This window comes from Pelophylax lessonae (genome assembly GCF_965119305.1).
Source record: "Pelophylax lessonae genome assembly, chromosome: 1".
Classification (NCBI taxonomy): Eukaryota; Metazoa; Chordata; class Amphibia; order Anura; family Ranidae; genus Pelophylax; species Pelophylax lessonae.
Window position 1 is genome coordinate 563,099,746 of NC_138768.1, and position 26,696 is coordinate 563,126,441.

At 43.9% G+C, this 26,696-nt stretch overlaps 1 protein-coding gene across 1 annotated transcript in view; it reads right to left on the bottom strand.

Moving 5' to 3' along the window:
• Positions 1 to 26,696, bottom strand: part of PTPN13 (protein tyrosine phosphatase non-receptor type 13) — a 541,021-nt gene that overhangs the window by 140,180 nt on the left and 374,145 nt on the right. Inside the window, exons 22-25 of the mRNA XM_082263089.1 lie at positions 23,913 to 24,020; positions 1,942 to 2,073; positions 929 to 1,383; positions 519 to 647 (exon numbers count right to left, since the gene is read on the bottom strand). Of these exons, the coding sequence (XP_082119215.1) occupies positions 519 to 647; positions 929 to 1,383; positions 1,942 to 2,073; positions 23,913 to 24,020 (824 nt within the window). The remainder of the gene's footprint in view (positions 1 to 518; positions 648 to 928; positions 1,384 to 1,941; positions 2,074 to 23,912; positions 24,021 to 26,696) is intronic.

The following is a 26,696-nucleotide window of genomic DNA, read 5'->3' on the forward strand; positions in this document are numbered from 1 at the left end:
TGGAGAAAGTGGGGAATACTTAAAACTCCTGCATGTGTTTTTTTTTTCCCCTGTTGGCAGTGGTAATTGTATTCTGCTGGTGTGGAACGCAATAGCGATGCAGGAATGATTCCCCCATCAACACTAACTGTGTTGTTAGGGGAACTGAGCGAAGAGTGCAACATCTGTGGCCTGCCTTAGAATGCAGATGCTTGATGCAGATTAGTGTTTGACCTGCGATATGAAACAAACGTGCTTCAAAATGCTATGCTGCAATGATTGGAACCCCTGATGTACAGTCCTCTCACTAAACTCTTATCACTATTTTATGATCTTTTATACAGACTGTAGGTGGCTAATGGTGCAGTTCATCAAAAATTATAATGCCCTTCTTTTGTCCATCTAACAATTTATTCTACATCTAATAATTGGTATAAATACCAAAATAACTAGATTGGGCTAATACTAAACATCTTAACGATACCAAAGCATGCAAGGAAAGCAAAAGGAGAAAAACGCAAAACCTTGTCAAACAGTACCGTGACACTTATCCCCAAGCTGTCATCCTTTTTGGCCAGCACAACCGTAAAGATATCTCCTGGTTTTAGGGGTACTGTTGAAAGTCTGTTAGCATTGAGCTTCTGTGCTGGAACCCCCAAAACTGACTCCTTTGTAGAAAGTACAAAAGAAAGGAAATTGTAACATTACTGAAAACTAATACAAATGTGAAATGTATGGGGTTGATTTACTAAAGCTGGAGAGTGCAAAATCTGGTGCAGCGCTGCATAGAAACCAATCCACTTCCAAGTTTTTTGTCAAAGCTTAATTGAACAAGCCGAAGTTAGAAGCCGATTGGCTACCATGCACAGCTGCACCAGATTTTGCACTATCCAGTTTTAGTTAATCAACCCCTAGGTGTTATAATCTACTGTATTGACATGTAAAGAACCTTTCTGGCTGTCCTTGGTTCATGGCTGTTTGAAGAGGTGGCCTCATCCATGTCGGAGTCTCCTCTGTCAGAATAATCTGTGGAGTCCGTCAGGCCTGAACGCTTCCCTCTTCCTCTGCGATTGTTGTCTCCTTGAGTTTTCTTTCTGTCACTGCATTTAGCACTGACTAATGGAGAGCTTCGGGCAGATTGTGACAGAGGAGTGGTCTGCTCCTTTGTGAGGTTTCTGATGAGGCCATTGATGTGACTGTTAGACAGGCTTGCACTTTCAGTTCGTGAGTCCTGAGAACTTAAGCTTCCTTCTCGTTTTCCAGCAGAGACTCCAGATGAACTTCCAGAAAGAAGTCTTGCATGACCTCGAACCTTTCTTTGTTCTTCTGAAGAGGATTCCGCCTCTTTGTCTTGACTGGAAAAAGGTGCACGGGGTACATTTTTCAACCCATTAGGCTGATGTTCTAGAAAAAAAAAAATTATTAATCCTAAGTGAATAACATTATCACTCACTTTAAATAATTACTTGAATGCTGTATTTTACATACTAATCATGTATTAACTTCAATAATTAATAAACATAATTTAAATGGTAATAATTTGTTATCCACAAATCATAGTAAAAAAAAAAAGATGCAATTGAAAGACTGACTTAAAATATATATATATATATATATATACTTGAACTGCCCATCCGTACTATGTGTCCAATCAGGTTTTTTTACCTTAATACTTGTGTTTGAGCATTGTATTTTTTCTAACCATATTTTTTCTATCCATCCGTTTCTTCTTTTATGAAATAAAACTAATCTGGACAAGGGATGCATTTTTACATTACACATAAAAGAAATCCCAAGTGTTACAACTTGTGACTTTTTTGCGTTCATCTGGGTAACAACTCCTGTAGAGATTGCATCGAATTGATAAAAAAATTCAAAATACAGTTCCATAGGCTTACAGATACAGAAAAACAACTAACGTAGCAAGTCAGGCTGAAATATGTTAGACAGCAATATAAATACCTTGTTGATGTTTCTCCTTTTGTTGAGATACTAGAAGTGTAACATCCTCTGGTGAACTCTGAAGTATGTCCAGAGCTGTCTGATGACTGACACCTTCTAAGCTCACACTGTTCACAGAAATCAGGCGATCTCCTGTATGCAAACAACATTATTTATAATATCTAGTGAAAATCACTCTCAAGGGAGACAGTTTTTCCTACTCTTACAGTTGTCAGATTTCAGCTTTTTGTCCCCAGCCCCAGTGTACCATATGCAGCCATAATGCCAGTCCAAAACATTAGTCCTAAGGAGGGGCAGAAAGTAAACCCCTGACCCCCAAGCCATGATGTGTATACAATCAATGACATGCCGCTTAAGTCAAAGGTTAGCAAAAATGGGCTGGGATGAGGAGAATATTTCATCTTATGTTTTGGCAATCTGAAATTATGTTTGCCATTGTATTCATATAATAAATGTGAACCTACCATTCCTTCTGCCCCTAGTATGAAAAAAATGTATGCTGCAATTATGGAATTTATCTTCAAATGTTAGTTGCCTGTTGCATGCTGATCCTCTGGTTTAATATTTGTTATCACTAAATCAGATCAGTGGTTTGAAGCAATGGAAAGGGTTAGAATGAGAGCCTAGCATTCAGAGGGAAGTCAGCTATGGCATCCCTAATAAATGGAAATTGTAAATGAATAAACCCCTTTTGTTTACAGATATTGCATCATGACTATAGATGTTGAAAAAAAATAGATTTTTGTCTTACCATTAAATCCTTTTCTCTGAGGGTCACTGATGGACACAGCTCAAAGTCTTCAGACAATTGGGCTTATGCTGCTCTCTTTTCAGGAGTAGGACTAGGCGGAAACCTTTTTGGTTATGTCTCCTAGGCTGTCCCAGGGGGTATACTACTTCCTGCTATAGGACTTCAGTTTGTAACAAGCAGTGTCAGAAGAACACATAACTCAACCCAACAGAGGAGGGGTGCTGTGTCCGTCAGTGAACCGGAGCGAAAAAGATTTTACAGCAAGACAAAAATCCAGTTTTCTCTTTCGTTCACTAACAGACACAGCTCCAAGTCTTCAAAACGTTGGGATGTCCCAAAGCAGTATCAACATGACATGACAAACACAGCAATACTGAGAATTCCCAACAAGGCTAAACATAGCCAACCAGGTAAAAACAGGAGCTGAACCAGGAACAACTAATGTACAGACACCCCCGTAGCCGCCTTGCACACCTGAACCACTGACGCCTGATGACGAAAGGCCCAGGAGACACTAAGCACCCTCGTAGAATGCGCTTTAAAAAAGGGAAAGAAGGAACCTGACCCTTAATTGAATAGGCCTGCACCACCTTCTGCCTGATCCACTTGGAAATGGTCACAGCAGACGCGGCCTGTCCCTTACGAGGTCCATAGGTAAGAACAAAGTATCGGATTTTCGAATCGGTTCAGTCACCGCCAGGTACACCCGAATAGCCCTTACCACATTCAAGGAATTAAAGGCAATTTCCTTTAGGATGTTTCAGCTTAGGACATAGGGACGGTAACACAATATCTTCATTCAAATTAAACCCCGAAACAACCTTAGCAAGGAATGCCTGACAGGGTCGCAACACCACTTTGTCCCTATGAATCACCAGGTAAGGTGACCGACAGGACAACACAGCCAACTCAGACACCTGAAATGCGGAAGTAATAGCTACCAAGAAAGCCCCCTTCTGAGACAGTGTGAGCAGAGGAAGGTCTCGAATATTTTCAAAAGGAGGCTTTTGAAGCACCGACAATACCAAATTGAGATCCCACCGGAGATGGCGACTTCCCTGCACAAAAGTGTGAAGCAAGGACTTCGCCGCCAACGGCCTTTGGAAAAAATATAGCCAAGGCGTTAATTTAGCCCTTGATGGTGCCCAGAGCCAAATGTTGATTTACACCTAATTGTAGAAACTCCAACAGGCGAGACCCAGAAAAGGAGCGGGGAGAAATGCCCCCGAGACTCACACCAAGTAATGTACGCCTTCCAAACTCTATGATAACCATTCCTGGAAGTAGATTTCCTAGCTTTTAACAATGTAGGAATCACTGACTCCAACAGCCCTCTGTCCTTCAGCACCCGGCTTTCAATAGCCAGGCCGTTAAGTCAGCGACCGTAAAGCAGGATAGCGGATTGGTCCCCAAGACAGAAGATATTCCCTGAGAGGAAGATTCCAAGGGACATCTGCTACCAGCCTTACTAGGCCTGCGTACCAAGACTGGTAAGGCTAGTCTGGAGCCACCAGAAAGACTGGAATCCCTTCTACTTTGATTGTGCGTAGCAGTGTAGACAGAAGTTGTATTGGAGGAAAGGCGTAAATCAGACGATATTGATCCCAAGGGGCCACCAGGGCATCTGCTAGAGGATCCCGGTGACCTTGACACAAACCTCTGCACCTTTCTGTTGAGACAGGAGGCCAGCAGGTCCACATAGGGGGTCCCCCACTGAGGACACAGTTGATGAAAACCTCTGGGTAAAGAGACTAATCTCCCGGATCCAATGTCTGCCGACAGAGATAGTCCGCTTGCCAATGCTCTACCCCGGAATGTGCACAGCAGAGAGGGCTGGAACATATCGTTCTGCCCACCTCAAAATACTGGCCACTTCCTGGGCTGCCAGGGCACTCTTTGTGCCCCCTTGATGATTGGCATATGCCACAGTTGTAACATTGACCGATTGTATGCGCACAGTGCGTCCCTGCAGACGATTCGTTCATTGGGACAGACAAAGCCTGATCGCCGGAATTTCCAGGATGTTAATCGGCAGCCTGGACTCCTCCCGAGTCCAGACACCTTGGGCTGAACAGACTCCCAAGACACCTTCCCATCCGGACAGACTGGCATCCATGGTGATTACAGTCCAACATAGGAGAAGAAAGAATTTCCCCAGACGCAGGGCCGGGGAGCGGACCTACCATAGAAGAGACTCCCTCGAACTCCGACTCAACAGGATCAGATTGTCCAATGACAGCGGATCCTTGTTCCATTTGCTCAGAATCTCTCTTTGCAGAGGTCTGGTGTGGAACCGGGCAAAACGAAATCGCCTCGAAGGCGGAAACCATCAGACCCAGCACTTGCATGCAAGTTCTGAGTGAAGACCGATGGTTGGACAACAGAAGCCAAACTGCATCCTGTAGCTTCAGAAGTTTCATATGAGGAAAAACAGCCGGGCTGACGCTGAGTCAAACGACAGCCCCAGGTAGTCCAGCTTGGTGGAGGGAGTCAGTGCTGCTTTCTGAAAATTCAGTGACCACACGAACTCCTGTAGAGTTCGAACAGTAATGTCCAAGTCAGCTTTGAGAGCCGAGGCTTTGCACGCAGAAGCAGATCGTCCAGGAAACCCAGTACCGCGATCCCTTTCTGCCATAGCAAGGCCAGCACTGGGGCTAAAACCTCTGTGAACACCCGAGGCAAGACCAAAAGGTAAAACCATGAATTGATAGAGCTCTTTGCCCACGGCAAAAAGAAGAAAAACACTGATGCCTGACATACATTGGGATATGAAGGTAAGCGTCCTTGAGATGAATATAAGCCATAATATCTCCTTGATGAAGGAAAGCTACTACCGTGCGAATGTACTCCTTCCGAAATTTCTGAACCCGCACAAAGTGGTTCAGAGCCTTGAGATCCAAGATCGGACGAACCTTGCCTTCCTTCCTGGGAACTGTAAACAGGTTTGAATAAAAACCGTGAAACCGTTCCGGCACTCCTTGTGCTAACAGGTCCTTCACTACTCCATAGAGGCCCTGTAGCCACTGGGGAGACAAGCATACGTTTTAAGGAAGGAAACCTGTCGGAGGCAAGGACCGAAACACTGTTAAAAGGCACACTTAACTATACACATAAATACAAAGTGTAAATTGGTGACATCAAAATGAATAAATATACAGTGATGTGGTAAAGTGCACATGTGCAAAAAGTGCATAAAAATGCATAGGAATGTATGAAGGTAAACCACAATAAATAGCAGCAATGGAACAAACAGATAACGAAACAGTCACTGTAAAGTAAGAAGTGACAGTGAACTAAAGTGCAAAGTGATGGTAGCTGATCAGATCCAATAGTGGTCTGATCAAAATAAAGTGATGGTAATAGCACAGTATGGGAACAGATATATCTGTGTAATAAGTGAACTGTGACTGGAGATAATCAAGTGAAAAATAGTGTAACAAAGAATACCCCAAATAAACAAAAAGTGGGGATATAAAAACATATAAAGGAAAAACAAAGCTTTATATGTAGCCAAATATTCATAAGCAATTCATAAGTTCATGAAGAATCAAAGAGTTCATAAAAAGGCGCTGATGTGCAAAGAATTATGAGGCAAGACCAGACTCCTATTACCATCATACTCCATATGAACCAGGAAAACCCCACTGGAATCAACAGAAAAAACCTTTTTGGAAGAAAAAATTGAATAAAAAACTGAGAAAGGGACAACACTACAATCAACAAGAAAGAAGATCTCCACCCCATAATCAATATTACCATAACCAATCCAATCATAATTATCACCGTGATTATTATCATTATCAGAATCATCAGTATTATGATAGACCAAGAAGTCCAGTCAGGAATGAGTATAGGAGACGAACACCACCACCTCAAAATTCCTATCAGAATCCTCATTATTATGATGATAGATGGGAACCTATTCCCACGTACAACAGATATGATGCTCTTAGAAATGAAGATTACCACAACAGAACACCTCAACATTCTCAGAATACTTATGACCAATGTTTTTTAGGGGATAGACCCCCAGGCCCCCTGAGGAGACCAGAGGGGGGAAACGTGGTTCGAAAATCACCACCACCAGAAGGAAGATGTAGAAGAATCCCAGAAAGAAGAGAGGATGCAGAGGAGGCTTCAAGAAACAAAAGAAAAAGAGTGATAGGGAATGGGATCGTCAATATTAGTGGAGCCACTCTGACAGAACCTGAGATGAAAGTGTTAGACAAAGGATTAAAATATGCCCCAATCAAAAATCTCAACAAGTTTGATACTTATGTTGATATTCTCATTTACCAGGAAATTGAACATACAAAAATATATGTTGTCTAAACCGGGAGTAAGATCACATAATGGACCACCCCCAACTAATTACTCCCACACTACGCTTAGAAACAAATCTTTGTTCAATCCACCTCCTATGAATGATAATCATGGGGAGGTATTCAAGAGATTGGTGGTACAAGATTTGCCAAAACTACAGATTAAGAATGTTTGGGAACAGAAAGAAATCAGGGAAGGTATCAAATCACTGGAAGAAAAGAAAAACTTGGTGATTAGACCCGCCGACAAGGGTGGATCTATTGTTGTGATGTCTAAAGAAGCTTATAAAAACGAGATGGAAAGACAACTTAGTGATTGTTTCACGTATACAAAATTAAGCAAAAACCCCACTCATGCTTTCAAAAAAGAATTAGAAAAACTGATCAAATATGGTAAGGATAAAGATTTTTGAATGCCAAGGTAGCCAATTATTTGGTACCAAATACCTGCAGAATTCCGATTATATACCAGTGTTAATTTTGGCAGCAAATTTCAATTTAGTTTTAGTCTTAGGACTAAAATGGCATTTTAGTTTTAGTCCCATTTTAGTCTTCTGCAAGTGTTTTAGTCGTATTTAGTCGACAAAAACTCCAGTACATTTTAGTCGACTAATACGTCCTACATTTTAGTCGACTAAAACTCATTTTAGTCATCTATAATCGATGGGTGTAGTTCAATTGTAATTTGTAATGCATTATTTAAGCATTTCTCTAAAATTTCCAAACTCATTATATACTACTGCTGGTCCTGGAGTGAAAAATCTAATATGTTATTATTTATGGTATTAAGCTTTGAGCATGCACCAGTGTTAATTTTGGCAGAAAATAGTTTTAGTTATAGTCTTTTGACTAAAATGCCATTTTAGTTTTAGTCGTATTTTAGTCTTAAGACTAAAATGCCATGTTAGTTTTAGTCGTATTTTAGTCATCTGAATTGTTTTAGTTTTAGTCGTATTTTAGTCGACTAAAATTGTGTTAATTTAGTCGACGAAAACGTTTTAGTCGGTTTCAGTCGACGAAATTAACACTGTTATATACCTATTACCAAAGATCCATAAAGACAGAGAAAATCCACAGGGGAGACCCATCGTTAACGGTATTAATTCTGTTGGTTCAAGACTTGGTGAATACATTGATTGGTTCTTACAACCTGTAGTTCGTAAAACGACCTCATTCCTTAAAGATACCAAACATTTGATACAGTTACTAGATAACCTAGAAGTTGAATCTGATAACATCATTTTGGCCACAGCTGACGTATCCAGCCTATACACCATCATAGACCATCAGGAAGTTCTATCATCAGTTAGATGGGCCTTAAGAGAGATGAGTGATCTAAAATGCCCACAAAGGAAATGTATACTAAAATGTTTAAAGTACAGCCTAGAACACAATTACTTCTGGTACCAGAATGATTATTACCAACAAATGAAGAGAATTGCCATGGGAGCCAAGTTTGCTCCCAGTGTAGCGAATATCTTCATGTCACTATGGTAGGAGACTGCTGTATATGAAAACAAACCTGACCAATTACTTCTCTATAACAGATTCATAGATGACATTATTATATGGTCTGGTGATGAAAAAGAAAAATTGAGTTTGGGCAATCTCTCAATATGAATACCAAAAATATATCTCTATCTTGGGAGATTAACAAAACTACTATTAACTTTCTCGATCTGGTTATTTGGCATGAAAAAGGAAAAATTAAGACCAAAAATTATTTTAAACCAGTTGACAGAAATAGCTATCTCCCACTTATGAGTTGCCATCACAAACCCTGGTTAACTAACATTCCGAAGGCACAATTTATCAGATTACGCAGAAACTGCACGGAAAAGGCTCAATATGAAGAGCAAGCCAAAGTTTTAAAGACAAGATTTTTAGAGAAAGGTTATAAACCTGCTTTTATTGAAGAAAAAATAAATGAAGTGGGCAATTTAGAAATAAATATTTTACTGAAAGAGACAACACAAGAACCACAATCACAACATTCTATTAATCTTGTCCTGGACTACAATATCCAACATAAAAGGGTTGAGAAAATCATCAAGAAACATTGGAAGATTCTATTGACTGATAAAACTTTAAACCAAATACTTCCAAGCTTTCCAAGGTTCATTTACAGAAGGGCACCTATCTTACGAGATCAGCTGGCCAAAAACGTTGTGGATCCACCTCCCAAGATTCCAGTTAGTTTTTTTTGAAGGCAAGGGCTTCTACCCATGCAAAAGCTGCTATGCCTGCAAACGCACAAAATTCCCAAAGAAGAAAAATATGGAATTTGGGTCTACGGTTACTAGAAAGAAATACAAAATCAAGGATTTTGTATCATGCAAAACAGAAGGGGCTGTTTATCTGTTACAATGTTCATGCCAACTCCAGTATGTAGGTCGAACCAAAAGAAAGCTCTGGAAACGTCTTAGAGTGCATGTTCAAAATATTCAAAAGGGCTACCCAAAACACAGCGTGTCTAAACACTTTCTGGAATATCACCAAAAAGACCCCTCCTCTCCCCAGTTTTGGGGTACATTATAGAGAAATACAAACCCCATTGAAGGGGTAGTAATAAAATTAATACCCTTAGCAAAGCTGAATCAAGATGGATTTTGGAAATCCAATCTTTAACACCATCTGGCTTAAACATTGAGTTTGATCTCAATGGTTTTATTTCTGACATTTAATCCTCTCTTTACCTCCCCTTTGGTTCTCTCCGATATATGTGGCTTTACCTTTGTTAGCATTCATATTCTTATCAATGATATAAATATTGATTTATGATTCTAATATTATATATGTGTATATATATACATATATATATATATATATATATATATATATATATAATTATATATAATATGTATCCCCTGCTATTATTCCACATGTGTTTTTAACACCCCCCCCTGTTTTATCATGGTAGTGTTTTTTTTACGTAATTCTTATGATTTTTATTAATATATATATCTATTTTTACCATCACGTTCATTTTGTGATGTTTCATATATGATCTTTTACTGGCTTACAAGTGGGACCTTTATGGATGCCTTTTAGGCTTTTTGTGAGTTTCCCATATATCCACCTATTTATTATCAGCCTTTTTTTATTATTAGACATTCTTTATTTTATTACTTATTATTGCCTCTCAGTTACCATGATAAATCATGCAAGTTATGATTGTTATTTGTTGTAGCGTTAGCCTGGTCTGTAATTAACGCTATTCCATTCAGATCAGTTGTATGTTTATTAATTGGAATCAGGATGCCTTTTAGCTCCATCTGGTGGCTCTGTGGTCTACTGGAAGCTTGTTTGAGCGGTCGCCATGGTGACCGCTGGCTATAAGAGTCTGAACGTCAGTCCGCTTCTCATCCCTTGATAAAGTCAATCTGCGCTGTAACGCAACGCGTCTGTAGAAGCCGTCTGACGTAATTTACGTCCGCGGCCAAGACCGGATGCCTCTGCAATACACTGCTATACACCTGCCACGCTACTTTTGCTATTCTACGCTGTCTTATGATGAACAGAAATGTGAGTTGATTACCTTATGCTTTACAAATAAAATGTCATTTTAAAACTTACTACACTATGAAGTCCTCCCCTTTATCTGTGGTTTGAGCTTCAAACCCTACCTAGGATATTTTTCTCCCTTGATGTCTGATGTTGGCTACCTAAAAGGACCAGAAGAGCCTGCCTTAAAGGGACCACCACTGGAACATTCACTTCCATATTGGAGACCCTGCTACCTATTGGTACAAACACTCATTAAGAGTGTCTTGGAGGTGAGCGGCCATTTCACTCATTTAAAGATATATGCTCACCACCATATTGAAAGCAGTTTCCAGCACCTAGTGAATATTCACAGTTTCCCGCACACCCGGCCAAATGTTTGCACATCAGCACCTTTTTATGAACTCTTTGATTCTTCATGAACTTATGAATTGCTTATGAATATTTGGCTACATATAAAGCTTTGTTTTTCCTTTATATGTTTTTATATCCCCACTTTATTGTTTATTTGGGGTATTCTTTTTTACACTATTATTCACTTGATTATCTCCAGTCACAGTTCACTTATTACACAGATATATCTGTTCCCATACTGTGCTATTACCATCACTTTATTTTGATCAGACCACTATTGGATCTGATCAGCTACCATCACTTTGCACTTTAGTTCACTGTCACTTCTTTCTTTACAGTGACTGTTTCGTTATCATCTGTTTGTTCCATTGCTGCTATTTATTGTGGTTTACCTTCATACATTCCTATGCATTTTTATGCACTTTTTGCACATGTGCACTTTACCACATCACTGTATATTTATTCATTTTGATGTCACCAATTTACACTTTGTATTTATGTGTATAGTTAAGTGTGCCTTTTAACAGTGTTATTGGGATTGATTGAGCGCCGATTTTATTCATTTTTTTATTTGCTTCGATGTAAGTGGTGACACTACTCAGAATTGGCTGCTAATCCTTGTTCCCTAACTGTACCCTATATCTATTACATCTGGTATAGGGTCAAGCGCATAGGTTTTTCCACTTTCAAGGACCGAAACTCAATCTGGTGACCGAACCAAATCAGTTAGTGGACCCATTTGTCCTGAATAAGCAAGGCCCATGGATCCGGAAAAAGGCGAAGACGTCCTCCCACCCCAGATGCAGGTGAGGGCGCCCCTTCAGTCTTGTGAAGGCATGTCTGCAGGACCAGAAGTGCCCGCTTTTGACTTCCCATTCCAGGGTCTCTTGAAGCCTCCCGCAAAGTTATGGGAGATGGACGAAAGGACCACGTTTACGACGAGGTTCGGGGGTCCTTAGCAACTTACTGAAGCAATGTACTCTAACCTCCCGTAAGGAACTTAATGATCTCTTCTATAGAGGCACCGAACAAATAGTCACCTACAAAAGAAAGATCAGTCAGCACCTTTTTAGAAGCCTGTCAGCCGACCAGTGCTCCAACCATATCATGCGGCAAAGGATCACAGCCGCCACAGAAACCCTGCCTGGCCAAGGGGGCCGCATCCAAGGATGCATCACAAACATACTGTAACCCCTGGATCAACTGATCCACCAGCTCAGGAGAGTGTTGACTCCCTTCCAGATCCTGGCATAAAATCTTAGCCCATTCCATTAAAGTCTGGCATACTAAGGTGATAGCAAACACCGGTCTCAAAATTGAACCAGCCATCATCTCTTTTTTCTGCACTGACACAATCAGGGCCTTCACCAGCACTTTTTCATGCGCGGCTGCAGAGGACGAGGACTCATCCTCACTATTAGAGCACTCAGCGTGCGTGGACAAATACCCAGTGGGCTGACTCTCGCCTGCGGCGGCCAAATCCACCTCAGAATCTGAGGAAGCACAGGATACAGGTGAAGGCGGGGGGGGGTGGGGTGGGGGGGGGTGTAGGGGGGGCTTCTTGCTAGGCCTCCTTTGGATACTAGTGACTGCAGGGCTGCCGTCATGGCCGCCAGGGTAGACAGACCCAGAGGGTCCCACAGCTTCCAGCCAGGTGTGGATCAGGTGGTGATACGCGCTCCAGAGGCTCCATGGACAATAAAAGGTTAACTGGAGCCGCGCCGTGCACAACTTAGAAAAACGTTTTATTTTTTGCAAAAAAATGGGGGACCCCCCTCGTGCACCACTGGGGCACTACAAGAATAAGCGCACCCACTGCGCAGAATACAGCAGAGGAAGGATAGGGAACTCCCAGAGACTCACCACTTAAGCTGGAGGGTGCCAAACAGTCTGGGACACTGCGATGGAAGGGCCGACCCGACACTAGAGGCCCCCGCAGCCTATCACCGCATCAGTCTACAAGAAAATGGCCGCCGTAAACTCTACGGGGAAATCAAAAACATGGCCCTTGAAGCCAGGAACACAAAATCCATGGCAAAATGGCGGCACACGCGAAGCTGCACAGGACCCTGGGCCCCACTGAAAAACACAGACCCCAGGAGGGGACCACCCCCCCTTCTCCAAACCCAGCACCAGACAAGTCCCCCTACCCAAATGCACCCATGCCCCCGCAAGGGGGGGCAGGGGGTAGATGAGGGCACCTAAGCAGGGGGAGTCCCACTGAGGAGAAGGGGGAAAAGCATGAGTGGGAGGAAGGACACAGGAGGGGCCTGCAACCACCCCAGCAATTCCGTAAGAAAGGAGGGGAGGACACTACTCAACATACCACGGTCACCAGGCGGGCGCTCCTCTCTGCATTCCACCGCACCATCTTGGAATGGGGGTTCTGCGGCCTGAGGAACGCTGCGACTCAGATCGTGACTGTTGTCGTGAGCAGGGCTATGCGACCTCGCGAGGCGTTTCACTCGCCGGCCAGCCCCCATCCAGTGGGGCTAGGTCACGGCCAACCTAGCGTGGAGCTAATAGTTGTGTCGTGCTCGCAGGCCAGACTGGGAAGGTCATAAGGATCTAGAATATCTAGTGTGTCGCCCAGTCTGGCTATTGATTGTAGTTCACACAGAAAAAAAATATTAAAGAAAAAGTAAAAAATGACATTTAACCAGTTCTGGACTGGAAGGATTTGACCCCTTAATGACCAAGCAATTTTTTGCGATTCGGCACTGCGTTATTTTAACTGACAATAGCGTAGTCCTGCGACGCTGTACCAAAATAAAATGTATGTCCTTTTTTTCTCACAATTAGAGCTTTCTTTTGGTGGTATTTGATCACCTGTGTGTTTTTTTTTTTTTTTTTTGTGCTAGAAACAAAAAAAGAGCGACAATTCTGAAAAAAAAAAAAAAAATATTATATATATATATATATATATATATATATATATATATATATATATATATATATATATATATATATATATATATAATTTTCATATTCTGCTATATAACATTCAACCCTCCCCCCAAAATGTAAAAATAAAAAATTGTCATCCTTTTAGCCCCCGTTCACACTAAGGCGACCTGTGAGGCGACCTGGTCGCCTCACAGGTCGCCTTCCATAGGGAAGCTGCGAACCCGTTCTAATAGGAGCGACACAAGTCGCTCCGACTTAGAAAAAGGGTCCGGAGCTTCTTTGGGGCGACCAGGAGGCGACCGCCATAGACTTCAATGTTATGAAGTCCGTGGCGGCTGCTCCGAGGTCGCGGCGCGCTGCTCGCACCGCGACCTCCGAGGTCGCGGTGCGAAGTAGCGTCGCGTGTATGTGAACGGGGCCTTAGGCTAATTTGTTTTCTGCTACATATTTTTTTGAAAAATAAATCAATCGCAATAAGTGTATTTTTACATACATAGTAGTTGAGGTTGAATAAAGACAATAGTCCATCCAGTTCAACTTGTGTAGGTGTGTGTGGACTTATTAATTTCCCATACCCCTGAATGTTTTGATCTTTGAGATGTACGTCCAAGAGTCTTTTAAAAGTAGTCATACTCACTGCAGTTACCACGAAGAGAGTTCCACAATCTTATAGCCCTTACTGTAAAAAAACCCCGAGGTTAAATCGCTTCTCCTCTAATCTCTTTGTGTGGCCACGTGTCCTCTTACATCCCTTGTGACACTGAAGCGTGTTTTTTCTATGCTGAGACCACCATTGAGGTATTTGTAAATCTCTATCATGTCCCCTCTCAGGTGTCTCTTCTCCGGGGAGAATAAATCAAGCGCTTCTAAGCGCTCCTCATAATTAAGGTCTTCCAATCCCCTAATTAGTTTAGTTGCCCTTCTCTGTACTCTCTCAAGTTCCAACACATCCTTTGAGGATTGACAAGCAGAACTGGACAGAGTACTCAAGTTGTAGTCGGACCATGATTTTATAAAGTGGCAGGATTATAGATTTTTATCTCTGGAATATATCCCCTTCTTTATGCATGCTAATATTCTGCCGGCTTTGGCAGCTGCAGCTTGACATTGCATGCTATTGCTTAGTCTATCTTCTATTAAGACTCCCAGATCTTTCTCCATTCTTGATTCCCCCAGAGGATCCCCCCCTAAAGCGTATTTTGCATTTATGTTTTTAGTCCCCAAGTGCAATACCTTACACTTCTCCACATTAAACCTCATTTGCCATGTAGTTGCCCACTCTGTTATTTTGTTCAGGTCATTCTGTAAGATTTCTACATCATGATGTGAAGTTGTTGCCCTGCTTAATTTTGTCTCATCTGAAAAAACTGAGATTGAGCTAATGATCCCGTCCTCAATGCTATTTATGAATAAATTTAACAAAATTGGTCCCAGGACTGAGCCTTGGGGGACCCCACTTACCACTCCAGACCAGTCTAAGTATGCGTTATTACCACCCTATGGACACGCCCCTTTAACCAGTTTTCTATCCAAGAGCAAACCTTGTGGTCTATGCCTGCAGACCATAGTTTGAAAATTAAGCATTTGTAGGGAACTGTATCAAATGCCTTAGCAAAATCTAGATACACCATATCCACAGGTCTCCCCCTATCTAGCTCACAGCTCACCTCCTCATAGAATGTTAACAGATTGGTTTGACAAGAACATCCTTTTGTAAACCCGTGCTGATTACTGCTGATGATGTTGTTGTCTTTAGCAAATTATTGGCTATAGTCCCTTATCATCCCTTCCAGTAATTTACATACTGACGTCAGGCTGACCAGCCTACAATTTCCTGGGATATGCCTCTGCCCTTTTTTGAATATTGGTATCACGTTAGCTTTCCTCCAGTCACCTGGTACAGTTCCTGTCAAAATACTATCTGCAAAGATCAGGAACAGTGGTCTAGAGATAACCTTACTTGTGTTAATGTTATAGAGCCTTTCCATGATTTCACCTTCTGTTAGCCATAGCGGCAAGTCATGTGAAGTACTGCTAACCATACAGTCATGGTCAGTATACCCCTCCTTTTCCTGTGTAAAGACTGAGGAGAAGAAAGCATTAAGCACAGTTGCCTTATCTGTGTCATCTGTAACCATCCTCCCACCATCGTTAATACTGTGTGCAACAAGCTCTGACCTCGTTTTTTTGCTATTGATATATTTAACCACTTGACAACCGCCCACCGCAGATTTACTGTGGCAGGCAGCCGCTCCTAGCCAAAGCGACGTAGCTCTATGCCGCTTGCTTTTAGGAGGCTGGGGGGTGAGTGCGCGCCGCCGGCGGCGCGCTCCCGCTCGTCAGCGGGGCTGCCAGTGCGTGTGCCAGAGGGCTCCGATTGCCGCCTGACACCGGCGATCTCCCCCCGCTGACAGAGAAGGAGGGACGGCTGATGTAAACACAGCCGTCCGTCCTTCTCCCTGAGATGATCACAGAGACTATGTGATCCTGCTATATAGGATCGCATGTCTCTATGGTCATCTCACAAGCCCAACCCCCCCACAGTTAGAATTACTCCCCTAGGGTCACAAAAAAAAAAAAAAAAAAAAAAAAAAAAAAAAAATAAAAAAAAATCGCAGATCGCCACCATTACTAGTAAAAAAAAAACCAAAACACAATAAGATTTGCACAAACCAATCAAAATACGCTTATTGCGATTTTTTTTTTACCAAAAATATGTAGCCGAAAACAAATTGGCCTAAAATGTTAAAAAATGTATATTTTTTAATTTTTTTGGGAATGTTATATAGCAGAATGTGAAAAATATTTTTTTTTTTCCAAAATTGTCGCTCTTTTTTTTTTTTATAGCGCAAAAAAAAAAAAAAAAAAAAAAAAAAAAAAAAAATCGCACAGATGATCAAATACCACCAAAAGAAGGCTCTAATTGTGAGGGAAAAAAAGGATTTTATTTTGGTACAGCGTCGCACGTATTGTCAGTTAAAGTAACGCAATGCCGAATCGCAAAAAATGGCTTGGTCATTAAGGGGGCAAATCCTTCTGGTCCAGAACTGGTTAAATGCAATTTTTTACTTTTTCTTTAATATTTTTTTTCCTGTGTGAACTACAATCAACTGTTCCTGTGTTAACTACAATCAACAGCCGGACTGGGCAACACACTGGATATTCTAGATCCTTATGACCTTCCCAGTCTGGCCTGCGAGTGCGACTCAACTATTAGCTCCACGCTAGGTTGGCCGTGACATAGCCCCACTGGACAAGGGCTGGCCGGTGAGTGAAACCCCTTGCGAGGTCGCATAGCCCTGCTCACGACCACAGTCACGATCAGAGTCACAGCGTTCCTCAGGCCGCAGCACCCCCATTCCAAGATGGTGCGGTGGACTGCAGAGAGTAGCGCCCGCCTGGTGACTGTGGTATGGTGAATAGTGTCCTCCCCTCCTTTCTTACGGAATTGCTGGGGTGGTTGCAGGCCCCTCCTGTGTCCTTCCTCCCACTCATGCTTTTCCCCCTTCTCCTCAGCGGGGTTTCCCCTCCGTAAGTGCCCTTATCTACCCCCTGCCCCCCCCCCCCTGGCATGGGTGCATTTGGGTAGGGGGACTTGTCTGGTGCTGGGCCGGAGAAGTAGTGGGTGGGTGCCGCTGGGGGGGGGTGGTCCCCTCCTGGGGCCCAGGGTCCCGTGCAGCTTTGCGTGTGCCTCAATTCTGGCTTCAAGGGCCATGTTTTTGGTTTCCCCCCTAGATTTTTACTTTTTTTTTGGGGGGGGGGGGGGTGTTCTATAGCAGAATGTGAAAAATTATTTTTTTTTTTTTTCAAAATTGTCGCTTTTTTTTTTTATAGCGCAAAAAAAAAAAAAAAAAAAAAAAATCGCACAGGTGATCAAATACCACCAAAAGAAAGCTCTGTTTGTGGGGAAAAAAGGGCGTCAATTTTATTTGGGTACAGCGTCGCACGACCGTGGAATTGTCCGTTAAAGTAACGCAGTGCTGAATTGCAAAATAGGGCCTGGTCATTAAGCAGCAAAATCTTCCGGTCTTAAAGTGGTTAAAGAATTTCTTACTCTCCTCCTTTTACTCTCCTCTGCCATTTGTCTTTCGAAGTCGATTTTAGCCTTCTTGATTTCGTATTTACATTTCTTATTCCATTCCTTGTATTGGTGGAAAGCCGATAATGTCCCCTCCGATTTATATCTCTTAAATGCCATTTTTTTTCCCCTAATACGTTTTTTACATTACGGTTTAGTCACCCTGGTTTGGCCTTGGCTCTTTTAAATTTATTTCCCATAGGAATGCACTGTCAGATGCTTTTGTTTAATATGTTCCGAAAGCATTCCCATTTTTCCTCGGGTTTGGTCCTAGTTTATTTTCTCTATTATTGAGCACAGTTTAGGAAAGTTTTCCCTTCTTAAGTTTAGGGTTCTTATGTTCCCCTCTTGCCATGCTATCTTGTAATTTATGCTAAATGTGATCATCCTGTGATCGCTAGAACCCTAGTTGTCAGGGACTGGTTTGATTGGTTTGCGCAAAAGTTATCGCGTCTACAAACTAGGGGAAAGATGTAATTTTTATTTTTTACTAGTAATGGCAGCGATCTGCGTTTAACGGGACTGCAACATTGCGGCGGACAGATCAGACTTGACATTTTTGACACTTTTGGGGGGACCAGTGACATTACTACAGTAATCAGTGCTAAAAATATGCAGTTACTGTAATAATGAAACTGGCAGGGAAGGGGTTAACCTAGTGGGTGATCAAAGGGTTAAATGTGAGCCTAGGGGGGTGTTTACTGTGGAGGGGGGAGGGACTTCTAAAATGATCATAGAGACCTGTGATCCTATATAGAAGATTCACAGGCGCTCTGTGATCATTTCAGAGAGAAGAACTCCCTCTTCACATTTCCAACCCCCCATAGGTTGAGCACGGTTCTGTGCCCGTATCGTATGTAACGTACGGTGTCCTGTATTCAGGCACCATAGTTTCCTTGGCTCCTTTCCTGGAGTCCCCCCTGTCTACTCCTCAGTGTACCACTTAGTTTTCCCCTCCTTTTCTTCTCTATTTTTCTTTTTCTTTTCTTTTCCTATTTTCCGGGTTTCCATATACCACTTCCTTTTTCTGTGCCCCGTCCCCTTTTTTCCGGGCTCGGCTTGCATACCCCTGGTGACCTACTACCCTCTACCTGCCCGCTCGCGTCCCACTATGGCCCACACGGTAAGTACTCGCCCCCGACTGACCCTAGGCTCCTATAATGTACAGGGCCTCAATGTAGCTTCTAAGCGGGGGCGGGTTCTATATCATATGCATAAGCACCATGTCAGTGTCTTGCTACTCCAGGAGACTCATTTTTGCTCCGACTCTGTCCCTGCTTGCTCCAACAGGTACTACAACCGATGGATTCACAGTTCTAATCCGCTTCGGAAGTCCAAAGGGGTGTCTGTGGCCTTTCATAAATCCCTGCCTGTCAGCGTGATTGACCAGGTTACAGACCCACAGGGGAGGTACGTGCTAGTTAAGTTTGCACTCTGGGGGGACGACGTACACGGTCGCCAACTTCTACTTGCCTAACACTAATCAGGTCGCCTTGGCCTTGCGGTACCTTGAACTGCTTGCGAGGTTCGCGGAGGGGAGGGTCATCCCGGGTGGCGACTTCAATCTCCCTTTCGACCCGCTGCTAGATACCTCCTCCTCACGCTCATCCCTCTCCTATACGAAGTTGCGTGCCCTTCACAGCATGCGCTTTGTTGATGTAGGGAGGATCCTTCACCCGACCTCTCGGACCTACACTCACTTTTCGTCAGCCCATCAATCATATAGCAGGATAGACTATTTTTTCGTGGATCATGCTTGTCTTGATTGGTCTCCCAAGGATAGCGTTGGGACTTTGGTCTGGTCCGACCATTCCCCGATCTTTCTCACACTATCCCCCCCGGATACTCCGCTGAGAGAATGGACCTGGAGGCTTAATGACTCTATACTGGCGACTCCGGGCTGTGTGGACACAATCTCCACTGTCGTTAACCATTTCTTTTCGGACCACGCTGACGACCCTACGCCCCTTCCTTATCAGTGGGAGGCGCTCAAGGCAGTGCTACGGGGTACCTTTATTCAGATGGGTACCCTGCTTAAAAAAGAAAGATCGGCCTCCATTGCAGCTGCGACTCTAAAGCTGCGCGAACTAGAAACGAAGCACAGCCAAACCCCTTCCGATGCCATTCTGGCAGACCTCTCTACGGCCCGCTCCCAACTTAGAGACCTATATGTGGCCTCTGCCCACACGTTTGACCAGAAACTGGCCCTGCACAGATACAAGTCCCAGGATAAATGTGGACGCCCATTGGCTGGCACTCTCCACCCACGCACAGCCTCTACGTTTATCACCCAGATTCGTGACGACCCCAACCCCGACCCCATTCGTGATTCCCTGGCGACGACCCCAACGCAAATTGGTCAATCCTTTGCAACTTACTACCAGTCGCTTTACCATATTTCTGCGTCCCTGCCCCAGGGTGCCCCTGGAGCCTCCCCCGACGACAAGGCCGCATATGTGTCGACGACCGCCCTCCCATCCTTGCCTGATGAGGCCATATCGGACCTGGAAGTGTCGATCTCAGCTAACGAGGTTATGGCGGCGATTGCATCCTCCCCTACCGGTAAAAGTCCTGGCCCCGATGGCTTTACTGCTAAGTTTTATAAGGTGTTTGGCCCCCTTCTGGCCCCTTTTCTAGCCCGGGTATTTAACTTGATTCCGGACGGCTCTGCATTTCCACCTCAGACGTTAGAGGCCCACATATCTCTAATTCCAAAACCGGGGAAAGACCCCGCCTCGTGCGCCAATTACAGACCTATCTCTTTGATTGGAATTGACCTTAAACTCTATGCTAAGATCCTTGCGACCCGACTGAAGCCTTTATTGCCGGACCTTATCCATAAGGACCAAGTGGGCTTTGTCCAGGGCCGAGAAGCTAGGGACAACACCCTGAAGACCCTCTTGCTTACTGACTATGCCCGCTCCCAAGCTATACCCCTGTGCCTGCTGACGGTGGACGCGGAGAAGGCCTTTGATCGCGTGGACTGGCATTTTTTACGTCTTACTCTGGAGCAAATCGGTGTAGGCCCGTTGATGCTAGCTAGAATTATGGCCCTCTATAAGTCACCTTCCGCTAGGCTCCGAATTAACGGTTCCCTGTCCCCTGCTTTCAGCATACACAACAGCACGCGCCAAGGTTGCCCCCTGTCTCCGCTCCTCTATGTCCTGGTTATGGAACATTTGGCCGTTGCGCTTCGCAACAACCCCAATGTTTGCGGACTGACCATTGGCCCCATACATTCTAAGTTGGCACTGTTTGCCGATGACCTACTGCTCTATGTCACTTCTCCTCAAAAGTCCCTCCCCGCGATCTTGACCGAGTTCCGCAAATTTGGCCTTGTGAGCAACTTTAAAGTTAATCACTCTAAATCGGAGATACTAAATATCTCCCTGCCTAACTCAACTCTCCAGCGTGTCTCGGATGCTTATCCCTTTAAGACGGGATCATCCTCCGTTCGCTACTTGGGCGTCCAGCTACCTTCTGACCCGACACGACTCTTCGCTGACAATTTTGCCCCTCTCTTCACTAAAACCCTATCTGACCTATCTACCTACTCCACGAAACGCTTGTCCTGGTTTGGGAGGATCAATGTTCTGAAGATGGACGTTCTACCTCGTTTTTTATACCTCTTTCAAGCGCTTCCTATCCACATACCTGCCTCCTTCTTTGACAGGCTACGCAAAGCACTCTCGAGATTTGTATGGCTTCATAGCCGACCCCGCTTAAAATATGCGACTCTCACCCTTCCAAAGTTTAGAGGGGGCACTGGTATCCCAGATTTCGCTCTCTACCACCGAGCAGCGACCTTGACGCGCTTAGTGGATTGGTTTCACAATGCCCCAACTAAACTGTGGGTGCAACTTGAACACCTTCTGGCCCCCTTCGATCTCAGGGCACTCCCCTGGACCCCGGTACATCTCCGTGGCCACACTTCTTCTTTCGTCGCTTTAACGCGTCAGACCTTCTGGGTCTGGGATTGCCTGAATAAATCGGGACGTCTGTCAAGTCCTCAGGGCCCCATGACACCCTTCTTTGGATCCCCAGCGTTCCCTCCGGCGGCCTCGTGTTCCAGATTTGGCTCCTGGAGCACGACGGACCATCGACGGGTGGCCCAGATTCTCTGAGCTGACCCGTCCCTGTTGATTTCTCCTACATCCGCCACCCCCAGTGGTGAACTTGTGAACTGGCTGCAGCGCAGCCAGGCCCTCTCCTATATGCACACTCTGCCCTCATTGACTGATGTTAGGGGAGATCCTTCGGAGTTGGACTTTGTCCTGCTCCAGGATGTTCCCCCCACGCACACGGTGTCTCTCTTATATTCCTTGCTATTGCGCGCCCTCCGCCCTGACCCACCGACATATACTGCTGCCTGGGACAGGGACCTGGGCCGAACCATTTCGTCTACCGACTGGCACAAATGTTTTGCGATGACCCACTCGCTGTCTCCTGCTACCCAAGTCCAGGAGAAGGGGTTCAAACTCTTAAGCAGATGGTACAGGTGCCCTTCCTGGATTGCCTACATCGACCCACTCCAGTCGGACCAATGTTGGCGGTGCACGTCCTCTAGGGGAACACTTATCCATATCTGGTGGGAATGTCCCCAGATCCATGAATTGTGGACTGTAATTATAGCTCTGTATTGCAGGCTCCAGGCAACCATTGTTCCTGCGACACCGGAACTGGCCCTGTTGTCTTTGTTACCCGGCTCCTTCCGGTCGATCAAGAGAGACGTTCTGAGGTTTTTCTTGGCGGCTGTTCGGACGGTGATACCCAGACACTGGAGGACCAAGCACGTACCCTCTAAACTTGAGTGGGCTCTGGAACTGGACCGGCTTAGGGACATGGAAAACCTGTTGGCGCGGGAGGGGGGCAGGGAGGACCGATTCTCTGCTGCTTGGGGGTCCTGGGACATGTTTCGGTGTTTGGATGCCTTTCAGTCCTGGCTCGAGACGTCTGTGCTACTCGGTGCTGGGGGGCAGTAGTGGGACGTGGGCGGCCCCTCCTGATTTCCTCCACCTTCTTTGCCCCCTTGACATACCTCTTTACATTCTCCTGCTTTATCCCATCCTCTAACCTCTATTCCCCTCTCTGGCTATACCATTGACACCTTAAGGCAATCCTCTTTTGCTTATTTGTTGTTTTTAGGCGCTTCTCCATGGCAAGCTGAGATATTTATCAATGCCTACCACACTTCCCACATTCTTTCCAAGTGCCGCCAGCCATGAAAGTGTTTATACCGGTGTTGGCCTTTCCTTGACTTCTCTCTTATTTATGTTAACACCTGACACCCCAAGTTGCTGTTATCTTGTCCTTGTGCTGCTGCCAGGATCTAATGGACCTGGCGATTTAGGTTCCATATTTGCACTTATTGATGTTGATTGTTGTATGCACTTACTCGCGGTTTACTTTAGGTCATTCCTGAACATCTTATTTTACTGTATGTTTCATACCCCCATGCTTCTCCCCTAACTCTGTAAAACCCTTCTCTTTCAATAAAATAAGATTGAACTAAGAGAGAAGAACGGTCAGCTGTGTTTCCAACAGCTGACCGTGCTTCTCTCTTAGCAGGGAGCGATCAGGGGTGGCCGGCGGTAATCGCGGCCGCCGGTCCCGTGGATTGGCATCTCTGCTGCCTAGTGGGGCTTGCCCCCCAGCACCACTCCCGCAAACCGGCGTACCAGTACGTCGATTTGCGCAGCCGAGCCAGCCTGCTGCAGTATATATGCGGCGGGCGGGCGGCAAGTGGTTAAAAAGGGAAAGAATGCCAAGACTGCAGATCCTAGCAAAGAGCCAGGTCCTTACTCCTGACTGGGCAGAAAAAAACTGGAGTCCTATAGCAGGAAGTGATGGTATACCGTTTGGGACTGCCCCAGGGGAGTAACCAAAAATGTTTCCGCCTAGTCCTAATCCTACTCCTGAAGAGAGAGCAGCATAAAGCTCAATGGTCGGAAGGCTTCGGAGCTGTGTTCGTCAGTGAACAAAACAATGGTCTGAAGACATGGAGCTGTGTCCGTCAGTGAACAAAAGAGAAAAATCTTGATTTCTTAATTCCTACCTGGCTTCAAGCGTCCATCCACGTCTGCAGGTCCACCTGGTGTTATAGAGTTGATAAATATGCCAAGATCGAGCTTTCCTGTCGTCTCTCCACCCATTATCTGAAACCCTAAACAAAATATCAAAAAATGGTCACATGACTGTATGAGCAATAGTTGGATTAAAAGGCTGAACCTCCCTCCCAACCAACCACAACTTTAGTTTGGAATCCTACAGATAAAAAGACAAAAAAATTAAAGTCACTATGGTATACTCAAACCAGCCCTTAAGAGAGCCAGTTTTGGGTCTGTATCTGTTTTCAAAAATTAACAAAACACACCTTTGTGCTGATTGTTTACAAGGTAATACTGTGGCTGGCACAGCAATTTGTACAAGATTTTTCTTATAAATTTTAGGATAAGGTTTCCTCTTAAATCTACAATCTCCAATATATTTTCCTCTGCGGATATCCACATGTACAGTGCATCTGGAAAGTTTTCACAGCGCTTCACTTTTTCCACATTTTGTTATGTTACAGCGTTATTTCAAAATTGATTAAATGCATTCTTTTCCTCAAAATTATACAAACATTACCCTAGAAGGACAACATGAAAGAAGTTTGTTTGAAATCTTTGCAAATTTATTTCTAAAAAAAAAAAAAAAAAATCACATGTATATCAGTATTTACAGCCTTTGCCATGACACACAAAATTTAGCTCAGGCGCATCCTGTTCCACTGATCATCCTTGAGAGGTTTCTACAAATTGCAAAAAATTAGTTGAAAAACTAGTAATTGGGGCTATAGCGGTGCTGTATACTCCCGTCCCTGGAGACAAAGAATAGCAAGACAATATTATTATAAAAAGTCGCTTTATTTCAAATTACAAACATTAAAATGACAACTAACATATAAACATAAATACAACCCCCAACACATATCAACCAGACCATAAGTGTGGGCCTCTATAGGTCACCTTACTCACACCCAACTCCACATATAGATAAAGCTAGCCTATAGTGGTGCAGGGTACGGGTTACCAATGCATTTCGCCTCAAATGGCTTCTTCAGGGCAAAATAGGTGCCAGAGACTCGTTGAGGTTCATGGGGCTGTTAGTACTGATATGCAAAAAACATACAAAAGAAGAAAATCAATATATTATATATAATGTACTTTTTGTCTTGCATTTACAAAATCTTTTTGCAATACATGCATATATCAAATCAATCGTAAATATGATTTCTATAATGTAAAGGATAATTCCACATGTTTATATATCCAAGCATTCACCCAGAATTTACAAAAATATATATAAATACTCACAAATCAACTCAAAGTGTTGTCACATAGATACAAGGGCCAATGGGGCGTCCAAAAACGGTTGTAGATTGAATCATCCACAGATGGAGTCCAAATATCTCAGAAGGACTTAATGTATGTTACCAGAATTATAGTAAGTTTAAATCCATGGCTGCCCAAAACAGCAAGGGGAAATATAGAGAGATGGCCGGGGTTAGTTAGGTCAAAATGAATTGATCCACAAAAAAAGGCAGAACCCCAATCCTTCTGAGGACAGCAACGTCACTGGAAGGTCCCTGCAAGTTTGAAAAAAGAGAACATTGAGTGCAATACTGCTATTGGCCACATGGTGCCAGCAGAGGCTGCTCGTTTAATATTATGTAAAAAAGGGTATAGCCTACCAGTTCAGACTATCATAGGGTAATGGGATTGCTAGTGTGGATAGGAATGTCCCATGTAGCAAGTCATTCCAGCCAGTCCAATAACCAACGACACATAAGAGTTCTATAAGGAGATAATGTTAGGGAAGCATGTTAGTTAAGCGTGCCCATTCTCACCTCCGAATAATCCATTCAGGAGGGCAGAGAAAGCCCTACATATATGTACTCACTTTAAAGCCCGTCTGGTCCGCTTGCACAGCAATCTCGCTGTGCTCACAGATCCTCAGGCTATTTGAATGACAGCAAAATAATTGATGATTATCTCAGGCCCTTTGTGAAATCCCTACCCTCCCACATACAGGATACTAGAGATCTCCTAAGAGTATTAGAGGACAAAAATATACCTGAAAACGCTTGGTTGGTAACCATTGATGTGGAAGCCCTGTATTGTTCCATACCCCACTCGAGGGGGGTTGCAACAATAGCAGAATTCCTGAGAGAAAGGGATCGATCGACCTGGAAATACAATACATTTATTCTTGAAATTCTGGAATATATCCTGTCTAGGAATGTCTTCATATTCAACGACTCCCACTACCACCAGGTGCAGGGAGTGGCGATGGGGACGAAATGTGCCCCATCATACGCAAACCTGTACCTGGGGGGGTGGGAGCGTGATGTCTTCTATGGAGGGGACTCGTCTATGTACCTGTGCCACATTCTTGTGTGGCACAGGTACATAGACGACATCCTACTCATATGGACGGGCACCAAGGAGGAATTGGATTCCTTTATGGAAAGATTGGGAGAGAATACCTATAATTTGAAATTCACTATGGAATGTAGTCAATCTAAAGTCAATTTCCTGGATATATCAATCATGAAGGACACTGGGGGCAATTTGAGCACCGATTTATTTCGCAAATTGTCAGCAGCAAATACGGTTTTACATTCCTCGAGTGCACATCCACATAGTCTGAAAAAGAGTATACCTTATGGGCAATATCTCAGACTCAAGAGAAATTGCAGTAAAGAGGAGGACTATTATCGCCAAGCTAAATTATTGCAGCAGCGCTTTTTGGAAAGAGGGTATAGCAAAAAATGCTTGAAAAAAGCGTTCAATAAAAC